This window comes from Heteronotia binoei, chromosome 3 (genome assembly GCF_032191835.1).
Source record: "Heteronotia binoei isolate CCM8104 ecotype False Entrance Well chromosome 3, APGP_CSIRO_Hbin_v1, whole genome shotgun sequence".
NCBI lineage: Eukaryota > Metazoa > Chordata > Lepidosauria > Squamata > Gekkonidae > Heteronotia > Heteronotia binoei.
Window position 1 is genome coordinate 19,742,778 of NC_083225.1, and position 17,298 is coordinate 19,760,075.

Consider the following 17,298-nt stretch of genomic DNA (forward strand, 5'->3'; position numbering starts at 1 on the left):
ATTTTCTATGGGAATAAATCTCCATAGGGAATAACAGAGTTCCCAGCAGACATTTCCCTCCCCTCCCCCCGCTTTCTGACAACCCTGAAGCGGGGGGAGGGCCTCCAAACCGGGGGATCCCCTGCCCCCACCTGGGGATTGGCAACCCTATGCCTGTAAGCAGGGCTGGATTATGCGAAGGCCTTAAACGAAAGATCCCTTCATTGGTTAAGGTGCCCCCACCTTCTGAGATTATGTAGGTGGCAATCTGGAAGAGGGCCTTCTTGGCCTTGGCATCAGAGCTCTGGAACTCCTCCCCCCTTCCCCCCCCCCCAGAGATTAATCTGTCCCCTTCTGTTCCCGTCTTCCACCAGTGGGGAGAGTCTTTTTTGTTTTGTTTGGGCTTCCTTCTATGATCGCTCTTTCCTAACCAGTGTTTTCTATGTTTTGTATGTATTTTAACTGCTTTTAGTGGCTTTAATGATGGGGGGAGGATTTTAATGGTCTTAAAATATGATTTTTAATTGTGTATGTTTAAATTTGTTGGTCACTTTGGTGGCCCTTGTAGGGGCACAAGAGGGCAGGGTACAAATTTTGTCAATGCATTTAAAATAATATAATCAAGAGGCCCCATAGCATTACAAATAGGAGATATTTTACTGATTTTTAATTTTATTTTAGAGGCCCCTCATAGTCTGAGGTTATTAATTTCAGTTTACATGGCTTGTGCAGTAATGCAGCTCTTCCTCTGACTTTTCCAGTCAGTAGTGTCTCAAGATAGAATGGTTTCTATTTAAATTATCCCCAACAGATGCTGATTCAATTTTAGTCGGAAGAACCTCTAGTTGCCAGGTCGAAATCTGCAATCACAAACACTTGTACTTTCATGCTGCATATTTTAGAACTTCCACATTGTATTTGTTGTCGCATTCAAATTCAGTCAAACTAAACAGTGATATCTTCCTATTAGATTTTTTGTGTGTGTGATAAAGCTGTAGCCTTCCCAAGCCTCCCGCCCTGGCGGGAGAATACTGGATTTTCAGCCTCTTTTCCCGCTTTCCATAACTCTGGAAGCGGGGGGAGGAGAGGGGAATGGCGCCAAGGAGCATTTGCGTCGTCCGGGGAGGAGGTGCTGAGCCTGGCAAGGGAAATCTTGAGAAGGGAGGCTGGCTCGCCAGCGAGCGGGTGGAGGTGGCTGCCGAACGCAGGCGGGTCTTGACGGACTCCAATGCCCGATGCTTCTCCTCCTCCCTTCCCTTCCCACCCAGCCCCGTTGCAGCAGCCGTTCTTCCTTTTCGCAAGCTGCTTCCCGCGCCCAGTCAGCTGGCTGGGGGGGGGGGGAGGAGAGAAGCCCCGCCTGCAAAGGACCATGTGCCTTTGCACCTCCGGAGGCTTGATTGCAAGGCTCCACTTTGGGATGGTGTGACTGCTGCTGTAAAGAAGCTGGCAGCAACTCGTGAGTAGAAAGGCCAGTCCCTCGCTTCAGTTGCCAGAAAGGGGGGGGGGAGGGAGGAGGAGAGGGAAACGTCTTCATTATTCCCTATGTGGAGATCAATTCTCATAGGGTATAATGGGGAATTAATCTGGAGGTTTTGGGGGCTCTGGGGGAGCTGTTTTTTGAGGTAGAGGCACCAAATTTTCAATATAGTATCTAGTGCCTCTCCCCAAAGTACCCTCCAAGTTTCAAAACGATTGGACCAGGGGGTCCAATTCTATGAGCCCCAAAAGAAGGTGCCCCTATTCTTTGTTATTTCCTATAGAAGGAAGACATTTTAAAAAGTGTGCTGTCCCTTTAAATGTGATGGCCAGAACTCTCTTGGAGTTCAATTATGCTTGTCACACCCTTGTTCTTGGCTCCGCCCCAATGTCTCCTGGCTCCACCCCCAAAGTCTCCTGGCTCCTCCCCCAAAGTCCCCAGATATTTCTTGAATTGGACTTGGCAACCCTATAAAGCTGGTAGATTAATATGCTGTATTGATCTGGCGATTACTTTTTTTAACATGATGTAATCTTATCTCTCTCCCCTCTCCCAGAAATGTTATGAACAAAAACAATACAAAAATGGACTCAAGTTCTGCAAGATGATTCTCTCCAATCCAAAATTTGCTGAACATGGAGGTAAGGTCAAACCCTCCACCTGCAGTCTGAATTTCACGCAGCCTCACCCCCCACTCCCTGCTATGCTGGTTTTCTGCACAGAGCTGTCCCCTTTGGAAAGCTCTTGTGGGTGGGTGGCAAGATGGAGGTTCACGTGTACACCGGAGTCCTTGCATCCCAAGAGATGGCTGGATGGTTGTATTATATTGTATTGCATTAAACCTTGTTATTGGTGTATAGCTTTGACTCTCCATATTCACACATTATAAAATCTCTTACAGAGACATTGGCTATGAAAGGATTGACGCTGAATTGTTTAGGGAAGAAAGAAGAAGCATATGAATTTGTTCGTAAAGGTCTTCGGAATGATGTTAAAAGTCACGTCTGTATCCTTTGAAGCAGTGTACTGGCTTCATTTCTGAATAGACACCATCTCCAAAATTATTCTCAAATGCGCAAATGAATCTTTTGCTGTGTAACAGTCTTATGTTGAAGATCACTCTGAATTAGATAATTGCCTAATTATTCCTTGTAAATATAATATATAAAATGATTGAATTCTAAGGTGTGGGGCGTTAGTGGCAGTGGAAAATGCCACCAGGTTGTAGCTGTTCTGGCAGCCTTGCAGGGTTCTCTAGGCAGGAGACATTCAGAGGTGCCCTGCCTCTACACAGTAATGCAGGGCTAACCCTGCTTAACTTCCAAGGTAGGATGAGATTGGGCTGGCTTTGGCCATCCAGATCAGGACAGGACATTAGTGCCTCTTCCTATAAAACTGGGCTCCTGAGTATTATTATTATTATTAAATTTTATTTGTATCCCGCCCTCCCTGCCTGGGCAGGCTCAGGGCGGCTAACAACATTCAATAAGGCATTATATAAATACAATGATTAAAACAGCATTAAAATTATAAAACAACATTAAAATTATACATAGTTAATACATCTTAAAACTAATCCAACATATATAATCTATAACTTAACAGCAGCAGAGATGTTCCGGGCGCTATTTATCCATTTACATATTTAAATGATGGCAAGAATCATTAAAGAGTCACTTTGTTGGATCCTCCGTTCAGCCATCCTCTGTCAGCAGTGTGAGAAGGCCTGCCTAAAGAGGATGGTCTTGCAGGCCCTGCGGAATTGATCTAAGTTCCGCAGGGCCCGCACCTCCTCCGGGAGTTGATTCCACAGGCACGGGGCTGCCACGGTGAAAGCCCGTGCCCGTGTGGTCTGTAATTTTGCCTCCCTTGGCCCAGGGACAGTCAGCTTGTTCTTCCCTGCTGACCTCAGTGCTCTTTGGGGCTCGTATGGGGAGAGACGGTACTTCAGGTAGGCAGGTCCTCGGCCATATAGGGCTTTAAAGGTAGACAGTAAGTCACTTAAAGGTAGACAGTAAGTCACCTTAGTCTAACCCAGTTTACTTATTTCCATTTGCATCCCTGAGTGATGAATGGTTTGAAATGACACCTTCCAGCATTAAATCTTGCAACTGCTCTGCCTTTTAGTAACCGTAGGACAGGGGCCATGGCTCAGCGGAAGAGCCTCTGCTTCGTTTGCAGAAGACCCCTAGTTCAATCCCCAGCATCTCCAGTTAAAAGGACCAGGCAGCAGGTGCTGCGAAAGACCTCTGTCTGAGACAACCACTGCCGGTCTGAATAGACATTACTGACCTTAACCCACCAAGGGTCTGTAGCTTCATGTATTCATAGTTTAAGATGGGTAGCTGGGTTAGTCTGTCCACAGCCATGTTAGTCCATCCGTAGCTCACTTTTTTGAGTGAGCAGTGACTCATAAAAGCGCATACCCTGCCGCAGATTTTGTTTGTCTTTAAGATGCCGCTGGACTCTTTTCGTGTGTACCTTGCATGGATGCCCAGAAGAAAGACGACCATTTTTCTGTGGTCAGAAATCTGAAGCAGAACATTCTGGCTTTGAAGGAATGTGCAGAAATGGACCCCTTGTAGGGCTTAAGGGTACTAGTTTCATGTCTGGGTTATTTCATCCAGTTATGGATCATTGTTTATTTTATTTATTTATTTATTTTTATTTTATTTTATGATTTATATCCCGCCCTTCCCAACAAGTGGCTCAGGGCGGCTCACAACATAAGGATTTGACATAAATAGAATTTAAGCATTAAAAACAGTTAAAATAATTAATACATGTTTGTTATTCCATGCTCCCTTATTACAGGAATAGCATGAGTATTTACCATACCATACCATAGACCTTTACTGGCATTAATACAAGAATACAGTATACTTTTAAAACCAACAGTGACGCTATAGAATATAATAAAACCTTAAAAAACCAGCAAAAGTTAATTGACATAAAATAGCAGTAGGCTATGCATGAGTAAAAGCCTCTCTGATTTGGATCGCAACCTGTACATATGAACATATGAACATATGAAGCTGCCTTATACTGAATCAGACCCTTGGTCCATCAAAGTCAGTATTGTCTTCTCAGACTGGCAGCCGCTCTCCAGGGTCTCAAGCTGAGGTTTTTCACACCTATTTGCCTGGACCCTTTTTTGGAGATGCCGGGGATTGAACCTGGGACCTTCTGCTTCCCAAGCAGATGCGCTACCACTGAGCCACCGTCCCTCACCCGCAGTTTTATCTGGTAAAGCGAATGATTAGAGGTCTTGGGCCGAAACCTGTAAAAAGCAAGCAACGTGAGTAGTGACAAAGTTGTGTTTCCCGTGGAGTAAAAAACGAACCTTGGCATTGTCAGAAAGGCCTTGATGGTCAGAAAGCAGTGCATCTAGGTATCTTGCACGTGGACTGCTATAAAAAGGGCAGTCCAAAAGAACATGAGGGACCGTTTCGATGACTCCTTGACTACAAGGGCATCGTCTAAGATTGCGGGGGATTACAGGAATAGCACATGCTAAGCATTCACAAAAAGATTCTGCTCCTCAATAATGCTTACATATGCCATCTGCTCCTAATAGTCCACGTAAAGGAGCTCTGAAATTAATTTTTATTTTATTTGCTTCGGTTATACCTTGTCTTTCTCCCCAGTGGAACCCAAAGTAGTTTATATTGCTCCTCTCCCCTGCGTTTCATCTTCATAACAACCCTGTGAGTTAGGTTAGGTGACTGAGAGTGCTCATGAATGACTCAGGGTCACCCATTGAGCGTCCGTGATATAAGTGAGGATTTGCACCTGGGTCTCCCAGGTCCTCGTGTGACACTTAGCTGCTATGCCACTCTGGCTCTCAAATGACATTGCTTCCATTTTTCTGCGCAGGTCAGGTCCCAGCTGTTATGAAAGTCATTGTTTGCCAGATGCCCGAACTCTTTCAAGTACCGCTGCCTGTTAATATTGGGTGCATGGTGGGCACTGACCCACAACTCTCTTTCTATCACACTGCTTGTAGAAACAGCTGGATACATTCTAAAATTGCTACACCATCTCAGTGGCTTAGCCTAATTAGCTTGCTGAAATTCTACAGAATTGAGAGGAACAAAAATTTAAAGTCAGCCTCGTCAAAAAGAGAAAATCTTTGCCTCGTAGGAGACATTCCACTTCCTCTGTTCACATTTTATTCAGAAATTATTCATTTTATTAGGGGGAGGGATGGTGGCTCAGTGGTAGAGCATCTGCTTGGTAAGCAGAAGGTCCCAGGTTCAATCCCTGGCATCTCCAAAAAAGGATCCAGGCAAATAGGTGTGAAAAACCTCAGCTTGAGACCCTGGAGAGCCACTGCCAGTCTGGGAAGACAATACTGACTTTGATGGACCAAGGGTCTGATTCAGTAGAAGGCAGCTTCATATGTTCATATGTTCAGAACAAGTAAAGTGTTCTAATCCAAACGCCATGTCACCTCTTTCCCTGGTTCACATTACTAAAATGAGTGCTGTGAATTTCCTGCATTGTGCACGGGTTGGACTAGATGAACCCGGAGGTCCCTTCCAACTCTTATGATTCTATGAAAAGATATGGCCTGTTCATACAGAGGCTTGACACCAAAAGCATGCAGTGGGCTCTGCTTAAACTGGTTCCTGTGCCTAGCAAACCTTTAACAGCTTCATAAGTGGGCAGTTTTCTATCTTACGGGAGATGAGGCGTGAAGTTTGGCAAGTAAACCAGATTATGAGGTGTCTGCCTCAAATGTCTATGAGTTTCTCCAACTAGGAACTTGGGAATTCTCCACCCCCCACCCCCCTCTCCAGCATCTTCATAATTTCTGTTACATTAGTCACTGTATTATAGAAAACTTGGTTTCTCTGTAAAAGTACAGTTATAACTTGGAGAGGAAACTGGCCCTTCCAGAATTCATAGTTTGAAGCAGTATGTGGTGAAATAGCGTCTAAGTTCAGAATATCCAGGAAGTCATGTGTAGCCTAGAGATTAACAAAAACGCTGTATACTTGAAGTGCACCATTGTTGAGTTTTAGATCAACTGATTCTGCAGTTCTGCATAATTCTGCCCTCACCTGGATGGGCCAGGCTACCCTCATCTTGTCACAGTTCAGAAGCTAAGCAGGGTAAGTTAGTACCTGGATGGAAGACCGCTAAGGACACATGGGGTTGCTATGGAGGGGGAGGCAATGGCTAGCCTCCTCTGTTAATCTCTTGCCTTGAAAACTGTACGGGGGTTGCCAGGAGTCCACTGTGGCTTGATGGCACTTTCCACCATTTCTGCAATAACTGTAGACGTTAAGCTGGAAGTTCCACATCTTATTGCTAGTCCCTCCTTATATTTTCCATGCTGCCAGTTATTAACACAAGAACGAAAGATTTATATGTCTGCTCATGAGCTGTGATGAGTGAATCAAACTAATCGATGGGACTTTCCAGAACTGCATACAAATGTACTTCCAGAAAACAGTGGATACCTTAACTGTCTTAAGGTTGGCATGTATACGGACTCTTGCAGCGCTCTGATAAAAAATACGATGAAGCAATTAAGTGCTATCGAAATGCTCTCAAATTGGATAAAGACAATCTACAAATCCTAAGAGATCTCTCACTGCTGCAGATCCAAATGAGGGATCTTGAAGGATACAGAGTAAGGAATTTATCTTTAATATGATAAAAATGTAAGATACTGTGTTTCTGTGTTGAACATAAGAGAAGCTATGTTGGATCAGGCTAATGGCCCACCCAGTCCAACACTCTGTGTCACGTAAGAACATAAGAGAAGCCATGTTGGATCAGGCCAATGGCCCATCCAGTCCAACGCTCTGTGTCACATAAGAACATAAGAGAAGCCATGTTGGATCAGGTCAGTGGCCCCTCCAGTCCAACACTCTGTGTCACATAAGAACATAAGAGAAGCCATGTTGGATCAGGCCAATGGCCCATCCAGTCCAACGCTCTGTGTCACATAAGAACATAAGAGAAGCCATGTTGGATCAGGCCAGTGGCCCATCCAGTCCAACACTCTGTGTCACATAAGAGACGCCATGTTGGATCAGGCCAGTGGCCCCTCCAGTCCAACGCTCTGTGTCACATAAGAACATAAGAGACGCCATGTTGGATCAGGCCAATGGCCCATCCAGTCCAACACTCTGCTTCACATAAGAACATAAGAGAAGCCATGTTCGATCAGGCCAATGGCCCATCCAGTCTGTGTCACACAGTGGCCAATATATGTGTGTATGTGTATATATATATATACACACACACACACATACGCACACAGTGGCTAATAGCCACTGATGGACCTCTGCTCCATAATTTTATCCAGTCTCCTCTTGAAGCTGGCTATGCTTGTAGCCGCCACCACCTCCTGTGGTAGTGAATTCCACATGTTAATCGCCCTTTGGGTGAAGAAGTACTTCCTTTTATCCGTTTTAACCCGACTGCTCAGCAATTTCATCGAATGCCCACGAGTTCTTGTATTGTGAGAAAGGGACAAAAGGACTTCTTTCTCTACTTAACTGTTGAACTTAACAGTAGCAATTAATAAGGTGCTATCTGCATATTTGTTGGGAGTTGATGGATATTTATTTATATATTTATTTTGTGAGCCGCAAGTAGGCTCAGGACAAATTACAACAAGGCCATGAGACAGTAGTTAAAATCAATAATTAAAGCCATCTTGTTTCAGAGCAGGAGACAAAAATTAATTGAAATCTAATACAGTTTCAGAGCTGGAGCTGACAGACCAGCAGGATCTCACTGGGCCCCCCGAAGGTGGAATCCTTCAGCAGTGGCGGCCAATTTAATTTGGACACCCCTGCCTCATTCAAAGGCCTGGCAGGACAGCTCCATTTTGCAGGCCCTGCAGAACGGTAACAAGTCCAGCAGGGCCCTGATCTTTAATGGGAGCATGTTCTGCCAGGGCAAAAAAAGCCCTGGTCCTTGTCAGAGCTGGCAGACGTCCCTCGGACTGGGGACAACCGGCAGATCTTGATTTGCTGAGCATAAAGCTCTTGGGGGCACAGATGAGGAGAGATATGTCGGTCTCGGCTGTACAGGGCTTTAAAGGTCAATACCGAAACCTTGAAGCAAATCTGGTACTCGATAGGTAGCCAGTGCAAATGGCATAGCACCAGTGAAACGCGTGCCTGCGCAGGTGACGCAGTCAGCAGCTGCACCGCCACATTTTGCGCCAGCTGGAGTTTTTCCAGATTAGCCCCAGCAGCAAGCCCACATAGAGCGAGTCACAGTAATCCTGCCTGGAAGTGACCATTGCGTGGGTCACTGTAGCTAGGTCCGGAGGGGAGAGGTAGGGTGCCAGTTGCCTGATCTGCCAAGATAATAGAAGGCTGACCTGGCAACTGTGGTGACCTGGGCCTCCACAGGGATTTTATTTATTTATTTATTTATTTATTTTATTTGTAATTTATATCCCGCCCTTCCCACCAGGTGGCTCAGGGCGGCTTACAGCATATAAAATCTAACATAAAAATATAAAATTATGCATAAAAATTGGACAATCACAATTTACCTACTAAAAATCTAAACAATCACATAGTTATATACTTAAAACATTCAAGACATACGGCGGTCTTGCAGCTGCACTCAGTTTCAGTTTCAGTGCTGGTTAGTTGTAGGCCAGCCGGAAGAGGACTGTCTTACAGGCCCTGCGGAATTGAACAAGGTCCCGCAGGGCCCTTACCTCTTCCGGCAGCTGGTTCCACCAGGAAGGGGCCATTACAGAGAAGGCCCTATCCCTTGTGGTTTTCAAACGGGCTTCCTTTGGCACGGGGACAACCAGGAGATTTTGAGTTCCCGATCTCAGTACTCTCTGGGGCACGTGTGGGGAGAGACGGTCCTTCAGGTAGGCAGGTCCTAGGCCATATAGGGCTTTAAAGGCATCTGGGATCACTCCCAGGCTCTTCACCTCCTGGACCGGCACAAGTGGTTTGCCATCCAGGGCTGGGAGCCTGATACCCGATTTCACTCCATCCCAGCTCAGGTACAGGACCTCCATCTTTGTCAGGGAAAGCTTCAGCTGGCTCTGCTGCAGCCACCCAGCCCTGGCCCTTCAGTTCCCCAGCCAGGGGGTCCAGGGCAGAGTCTGGGCAGCCATCCATTAACAAATAGAGCCAGGTGTCATCCACACATAGGTGACAACCCAGCTCGGATCCCCAGACGACCCGGGCAAGGGGCCACATGTAGATGTTAAACATCATTGGTGAGAGAATTGCCCCCTATGGCAGACCGCATTCAAGTGGGTGCCATGAGGAGATCAGCTTCGAGTTCTGTTGGTCAGGTAGGAGAACTGGGCATATCAGCTTTATCTTGCTACCTTCCTACAAACCGGAGAGCCGGTTTGGTGTAGTGGTTAAGTGTGCGGACTCTTATCTGGGAGAACCGGGTTTGATTCCCCACTCCTCCACTTGCACCTGCTGGAATGGCCTTGGGTCAGCCATAGCTCTGGCAGAGGTTGTCCTTGAAAGGGCAGCTGCTGTGAGAGCCCTCTCCAGCCCCACCTACTTCACAGGGTATCTGTTGTGGGGGAGGAAGGGAAAGGAGATTGTGAGCCGCTCTGAGACTCCGTCCTTGAAAGGGCAGCTGCTGTGAGAGCCCTCTCCAGCCACACCCACCTCACAGGGTGTTTGTTGTGGGGGAGGAAGGTAAAGGAGATTGTGAGCTGCCCTGAGACTCCGTCCTTGAAAGGGCAGCTTCTGGGAGAGCTCTCTCAGTCCCACCCACCTCACAGGGTGTCTGTTGTGAGGGAGGAAGGTAAAGGAGATTGTGAGCCGCTCTGAGACTCTTCTGAGTGGAGGGCGGGATATAAATCCAATATCTTCTTCTTCTACAAATACAGAATTTGAAATATTGCATGTTTCAGAACCGTTAGGTAGAAAGCCATGAATAATTGTGACAAATCAAAATGATTCTGACCTCCACCTGTGTAATTTATTAACTAATTTACACAAATTATGTGGGAAACTATTTTTTATAGGAAATCTGAGTCAGGTGTCCTTTCTTCTCATGCTGTGGGACAGATGTGTGTCCTTTGATTGTGCCAGCAAGGATAATCCTAAATCTGCTGCATTTATTTTATTGCAAGTGGAATGAAGTTTGCAATGCTAGGCTGAGATTCCTGAAGTGAAATTCTCCTACCAGGAAGACTTTTTGAATGTTTCTCTTTTCCTTGCTTTGCCTTTGAGGCTTGCTTATTTCCCACCCCCACACCCCAAATAAATTAAATTCTTTTGCTGTGTTAAGAATGACAGATTTCCATTTTTGGTGCCTGGTTTCTCTCTCTCTCTTTAAAGGAGACCCGGTATCAGCTACTACAGCTGCGGCCCACTCAGAGAGCTTCATGGATTGGATATGCAATTGCATATCATTTGCTAAAAGATTATGACATGGCCTTAAAACTCCTGGAGGAGTTTAGAAAAACTCAGCAGGTAAGCCGGATTTTTAAAGCTCAACATCTTTAACACACGTTAAAGTATTTGCTTAACTACTACGGTAGGGAAAGGAAAGGTCCCCTGTGCAAGCACCAGTCGTTTTCGACTCTGGAGTGACGTTGCTTTCACAACGTTTTCATGGCAGACTTTTTTTTTACGGGGTGGTTTGCCCTTCCCTTCCCCAGTCATCTACACTTTTCCCCCCAGCAAGCTGAGTACTCATTTGACCCACCTCGGAAGGTTGGAAGGCTGAGTCAACCTCGAGCCGGCTACCTGAAACCAGCTTCCGCTGGGATCGAACTCAGGTCGTGAGCAGAGCTTAGGACTGCAGTACTGCAGCTTTAACACTCTGCGCCTCGGGGCTCTTGTAGCATGGGCACTATGGTGGAGGGAATCCATCATTTCTGTCATTCAAAAAAAAATTAAGCATTTTTGGACATAATATAGACAAAGCTGGTGCTCTTATGTGGAATTGATGACATTTTAGCGTAGCCAAGAGGTGCGGCCTGACATATGGAAGCACCCCAATACCTGATGGGCTCCCCACTTTCTGGCCTGAAGCATAAATCGTGTCAAAAACAGGCCAAGTGAGAGCACACTCTGCTTGGGCCAAAAGCCAGCCAAGACTCTCCCAAAGGGTTTCCCTCTAAGGTTGCACACACAGGCATCCTTGAGGCTATTTCCAGTCTGGTTCCTCCCCACCCTTCCTTGGAATGTACTGAACCCTGGGTTCTCCAGGTAACGAATCTTTATTTCTTGACCTCTGGCTAGCAGCTGCTGGCTAATCACTCCTGCCTCCTGATACACTCGAGCATCCTTTTGTGTGATCCTATGGCAATGTACACACCTATTGTACAGAGCCCCCTTTCCTTCCTGCCTCCACCTCAGAGTATCAAGGTAAAATTAATCTCAAGCATTATAGCTCTTCCTGGGACCCATCAGGGATCCATTCTTACCTTTTGTCTTCAACTGCAAATCCATTCGTTTCACCCAGGGAAACTCATCTCCTGGCTCCATTCTCTGAGCAAACATAGAACATTGCACTTTTTGTCTAACACCAGGGAGAACTCAGACCTTGCTCTTGTCGAGATCTCCAAAAACCATCAGGTTATTGTTTAAAACACTTAACGCATCCAGCCATTGTTGCTTATATTTGAGAGAAGTGACAGCTTATAGCACATGCTGTGAAAGTGAAACTGGTGCTAGAAGCTAGATCATCTAAATGACAGTAGGTGGCTGGGTGCCAGAGGTTGCATCAGCCAGAAGCACAGTCAGCATGACACAGCAAGATGCTGATTGGTTACTCAATGTATAAATGTACAAAGACACTTTGGTATGTGTGGGTTAAGGAAGTTGGAGAGCAGCCGAGCATATTGTCGGAGTGGAGAGTGAATGGTGTGTAAATAAACTGTATATAGTGGTTTTACAACTACTGTGTGCAACCTTCATTCTTGCGCCACTAAGGATCACCCTCTTAAACTCTAAGCGCATCGACAGCCATATCTTCAGGATACACTTTTGGGTATAAATATAACCACCTTTGCCCATGCTCAGTGTGTTGTATGTTCTTGGATCCAACCACACACCCCCTTCCCCTCATGGACTTATCCATATCTGGATAGGTAAATACCACCTCTGTAACAATCCCTGAAAGTCTTTATTTCTCACCCTTAATTTTCCTAGCCTTTTGATTGTGTGTATTTTTGAATACTTCAAGCTTGATTGTATTTTATACATATTTTTCTAAGTAAAACATTTTAAACTATTTCAAATCTGGAGTCTTCTTTCTGATACGATAGCTTCGTATTATTGGTGAGAGAACCTGCTCCAAAAATAGCTCAACCTCTGATCTGCCTCTGCTAATTCCCCCCATAAAAGAGGAGACCCAGACATTTCTAGTAACATTTGTGTAGTGCTTTTGCCTACGAACGATTACGTAAGTTTAGCTAGCTGGGAAGCATGTTATAACAGCAGTTCTTAGTGAAAAAGTCTGAATTTCACCCAATGACAATCTAAATTTTCCTGTAAGAAGCTGATTTGCCAAATGTTTTCTTCCTAACTTAAAAATTGCGCATTTATGAAGGTACTGGGTTTTTTTTTGGGGGGGGGGGGGATAATGTAAGGTTTTGCCAAGTAACTCTCAAATAGACTTCTGCATATGAAAGCATAGGTGAAGCTTTATTGCTATATTACTAGTTACCCTTCTATACAGTGGTCTTGCCAGGAATGAAACTAAAACCTACAAACAGTTTTAGGTATTTTCAGGAAAGCGTGGGCCTCCCCTCTCCCCCAAACTTCAAAGACAGAATTATTTATGCAACAATTCAGTGCCCTCATTTCCTTATCTCAGACATTCCCAGTCTCTGTCTCCAGATGGTGTAAAAGGCAGAGGGGGGAGGTTCCACATTATCAGGCATCTACCAATGGCCTCAGTGTAAGAATCAAAACAACCTTAAACCAACCATTCCCATAACACCATAATATACTCATAGCCAGACAGTAATAGTTATGCTGTACGTAAAATGTTTCAGAAAGAAAATGACAGGAGACATTCTATGAATCCTGACAAATAATGTAAACTCTTCTATTTCCCAGATTCCTCCTAATAAAATAGACTATGAATATAGTGAATTAATTCTGTACCAGAACCAAGTGATGAGAGAAGCAGACTTGTTCCAAGAATCTCTGGAGCATATAGAAACCTATGAGAAGCAAATCTGTGATAAGCTTATGATAGAAGAAATCAAAGGTAAGCTGTTTTCGAAGGTAAGCTTAAGTGATGTTCTTACACCCACGCTTCTCAGTGTGCAAGCACAGACAGAAGCAGGGAATTATCTGGAAACAGTGCCTGTGGGCACACTAAGACTTTTGAAACAGTGCAGCAGGCGCAGCCACAAAATGGCTGAGGCAGCTCACCTTCAGCCCCACCGTGAAGATCTTTGTGCTGTCGTGGCCCCTGCTCTCCAAGCAACAGCTTTATCGATCTGCACACCCAGTCAACTCTGCAGTGCCAATCAGAAGCCCTGCTGCTCAAAAGCCCCGCCTGGCCTTGCTCACTTTCTAAAAACACATGGCAGGTGCCACGTTGGAGACCCCTGAGCTACACAAGCCTTCTAGGAAGAAGAAGGAGAATTGCAGATTATACCCCGCCCTTCTCTCTGAATCAAAGACTCAGAGTGGCTTGCAATCTCCTGTATCAGGGGTGGCCAATGGTAGTTCTCCAGATGTTTTTTGCTTACAACTCCCATCAGCCCCAGCCAGCATGGCCAATGTCTGGGGCTGATGGGAGTTGGAGGCAAAAAACATCTGGAGAGCTACCGTTGGCCACCTTGTCCTATATCTTCTCCCCCCACAACAGACACCCTGTGAGGTGGGTGGGGCTGGAGAGGGCTCTCACAGCAGCTGCCCTTTCAAGGACAACCTCTGCCAGAGCTATGGCTAACCCAAGGCAGGTGCAAGTGGAGGAGCGGGGAATCAAACCCGGTTCTCCCAGATAAGAGTCCGCACACTTAACCACTACACCAAACTGGCTCTCCCATGCCACATAGGAATTTCTAGAAGTGTTTTTGTCATGGTGCCATCATGGGGCAGGGAGAATTGTGATAGTTGTGACCCCTTGGGTCGCCTTGGTCATGTGGGAGGTCTCAGTATCCACACTGCTTATGTCTTGCAGTGGCAAAGGCGGTTAGACCTCACCTAGAGTATTGCTTCCAGTGAGTAGTCGTGTTGGTCTGAAACAACAGAATAAAATTAGAGTCCAGTCAGGCACCTTTAATACCAACAAAGTTTTATTCAAGGTATGAGCTTTCATGTGCAGGCACACTTCTTCAGATAAAATGAGGTGGAAGAAAACTATTCAAACTTATAGACAGGGTTGAAAAGCCAAGTGGCACGTAACATGATGATGACATTTTTAAACAAAGCAGGAACAACTAGCCAAGTGCACAGGGTCAACAGCTGTATGGATCTAATTAAGGGGGAGCAAGAGTTGAAGCAATAAATATGTCAAAATAGGAGATAAGTGTGTAAGAGAATTTTTTCTAATTCTGGGAAGTTAACTGAGATTCCCTTATGACACCCCATTCATCTCTCCTCAAGAGTGAAGGTAACAAACAGCATTTTCTTTCCTTTTTTCTGACATTACAATCACTATATGTAGTTCTAAATACTATACCAATATATTGTTCTTTAGCGGTGTTACGTCAGAAAAAATCTATTCCTATATATTGCGTTCCATTACAAACAGTATTCCATTATATTATTCAAAGAGAGAGTGTGTGTGTGAGTGAGAGAGAGAGAGATGCATAAAAATACAGATGATGTGTAGTCCTTCTTGGTATTAATTAGTTTAGCTTACATGATAAGAAATCAATATCCCAAGTCCTGGCTTTTGATGGGGTGTTTGTTCTGAGTGTTGTAATAACTTGTAATTCAGCAGTTTCCCTTTCCATTCTGCTCCTGAAATTCCTTGGCAATAAAAGAGCTACTTTGAGATCCCCTATTGTTTCTCATATACTAAATTTTTATTTTGAATTTTCCATAGCGATACTACCCATTTAATGTACTGGGAGGTTAAAGTGTTCTCCTACAGCTTTCTTAGTCTTGTGATTCCTGATGTCAGATTTGTGTCCATTTATCCTTTGGCATAAGGTTTGCCCTATGTAGAGAACTGAAGGGCATTGTTGGCATTTAAGGGCATATATAATGTTGGAAGATGAGCAAGCGAATGAGCCTGAAACGGTGTACTTAATGCTGTTAGGTCCAGTGATTGTGTCGTCCGGTGTTACGTGCGAGCAAAATTGGCATCTGGGTTTATTGCAAGCTCTGGTACCAGTGTCCATGTTCAGATTAGATGTTGCATTGTTGTGGGTTATGAGTTGTTTGAGATTGGAAGGTTGTCTGTGTGCAAGGAAAGATTTGCACTCCAGTACTTGTGAAATACAGCTGTCATTGTCCAGTAGAGGTTGTAAGCCGATGATGTGTTGAACACTAGTAAGTAAGTAAGTGGTGTTTGATTATGGTCTTTTTTAGGTCTCTCTTGTAACAGGTTTTCTCTGGGTAGCATTCTGGCTTTGTTAACCTGTTTCCTTCCTAACGTCATCAGGTGGATACCTCAGTTCCAAAAAGGTTTGTCGTAGATCCCTCCGGTGGGAATCTCTGTCTGTAGGATTGGAGCAGCTGCAGCTTCAGCATAGAGTTTGACTGTAAACAGTTTGATCGTTTAGTATGTTTAGGATGGTAGCTGGAGGCATGCAGGTATGTTTGTCAGTAGGTTTCCGTTACATGGTGGTGTCTGTGCATCCATTGTGTATTCTTGCAGTAGTGTCCAGAAAATGGATTTCTTGCATAGATTGGTTCACTATCAAGTTGATGGTGGGGTGAAAGCCATTAAATGCCTGGTGGAATTTATCTAGGCCTTCTTTAACCATGTGTTCATACAGTAAAATGGCATCGATGTAAAGTAGGTATAGCAGTGGTGTGAGTGGGTGGGAATTTAGGAAGAATTGTTCCAAGTCAGCCATAAAGATGTTCAGTTATTGTGGGGCCATGCAGGTGTCCGTGGTTCTACCATTGATCTGGAGGAACAGTTTACCGCCAAATATACTGTATTTCATGGGTGCTGGGGGCCCTGCAGAAGAAGCCAAGCCTGCAGAAGAAACTGTGCCCCTGCCACCTGCACCAGTGCCCCTGCCTCCTGCTGGAGAAGATCCAAGCCCCCCTGCCTCGCCCTCTCGGGTGGCTCGTGTGCGTGACCGCCTTCGTCAGGACCTCAGGGATCGGAGGAGGGCGGCATGCTCACGAGCAAGACGCTCCCTGAGCCCTGAGTTTTGAAAGGATTCTGGCCCTACTAGGAGTGAGGGTGCTTGAGTCTCAGCAGGATCCCGGCCGCCCTCTGAGTCAGCAGTTAGCCCAAATGGGCAACAGACAGCAGAGGGCTATATAGCTGTGGGCTTTGAGAGAAGGCTTTGTGGAAGCAACTAGTCACTTACCTGACGTTCTAGCATCCACTCTGGCTTCTGACTTCGGCTTCTGGACCCCCTGACTTTGGCATTGACTTCTGGACCCCCCCCCCCCGACTACGGCTCCTGGACCTCTGACCTGCGATACCTGGACGGTGATTCGGTTTTGGCGCTTTGGACCCTCCTTGCTACCCAGCTACAGACCTTGGACTGCCTCTGGACTTCGCCTGGCCTGGCCCCAGCCCGTGACACTGTACCCCACCCACGTAAAACAAAACAAAATGCAGTTGTTACTTTCAGTCTTGAGGGGAACTGAATGGGGTGCTGTAAAGGAATCTCCATTAACTTCCCAAAATTAGAAAAGATTCTCTTACATATGTATCTCCTAATTTGGCATATTTATTGTTTCAACCTTTGTTTCCCCTTAATGGGATCC

At 45.4% G+C, this 17,298-nt stretch overlaps 1 protein-coding gene across 4 annotated transcripts in view; it reads left to right on the top strand.

Moving 5' to 3' along the window:
- NAA16 (N-alpha-acetyltransferase 16, NatA auxiliary subunit) overlaps positions 1–17,298 on the top strand; it is a 93,373-nt gene that overhangs the window by 14,008 nt on the left and 62,067 nt on the right. For all 4 annotated transcript variants that reach the window (XR_009555166.1, XR_009555167.1, XM_060233559.1 and 1 more), the window contains exons 2-6: positions 2,013–2,097; positions 2,358–2,462; positions 6,940–7,097; positions 10,765–10,899; positions 13,498–13,651. Coding sequence is in view for 2 of the 4 variants with exons in the window: in XM_060233559.1 (XP_060089542.1) it covers positions 2,013–2,097; positions 2,358–2,462; positions 6,940–7,097; positions 10,765–10,899; positions 13,498–13,651 (637 nt within the window). In the remaining 2 variants the exon portion in view is untranslated. The remainder of the gene's footprint in view (positions 1–2,012; positions 2,098–2,357; positions 2,463–6,939; positions 7,098–10,764; positions 10,900–13,497; positions 13,652–17,298) is intronic.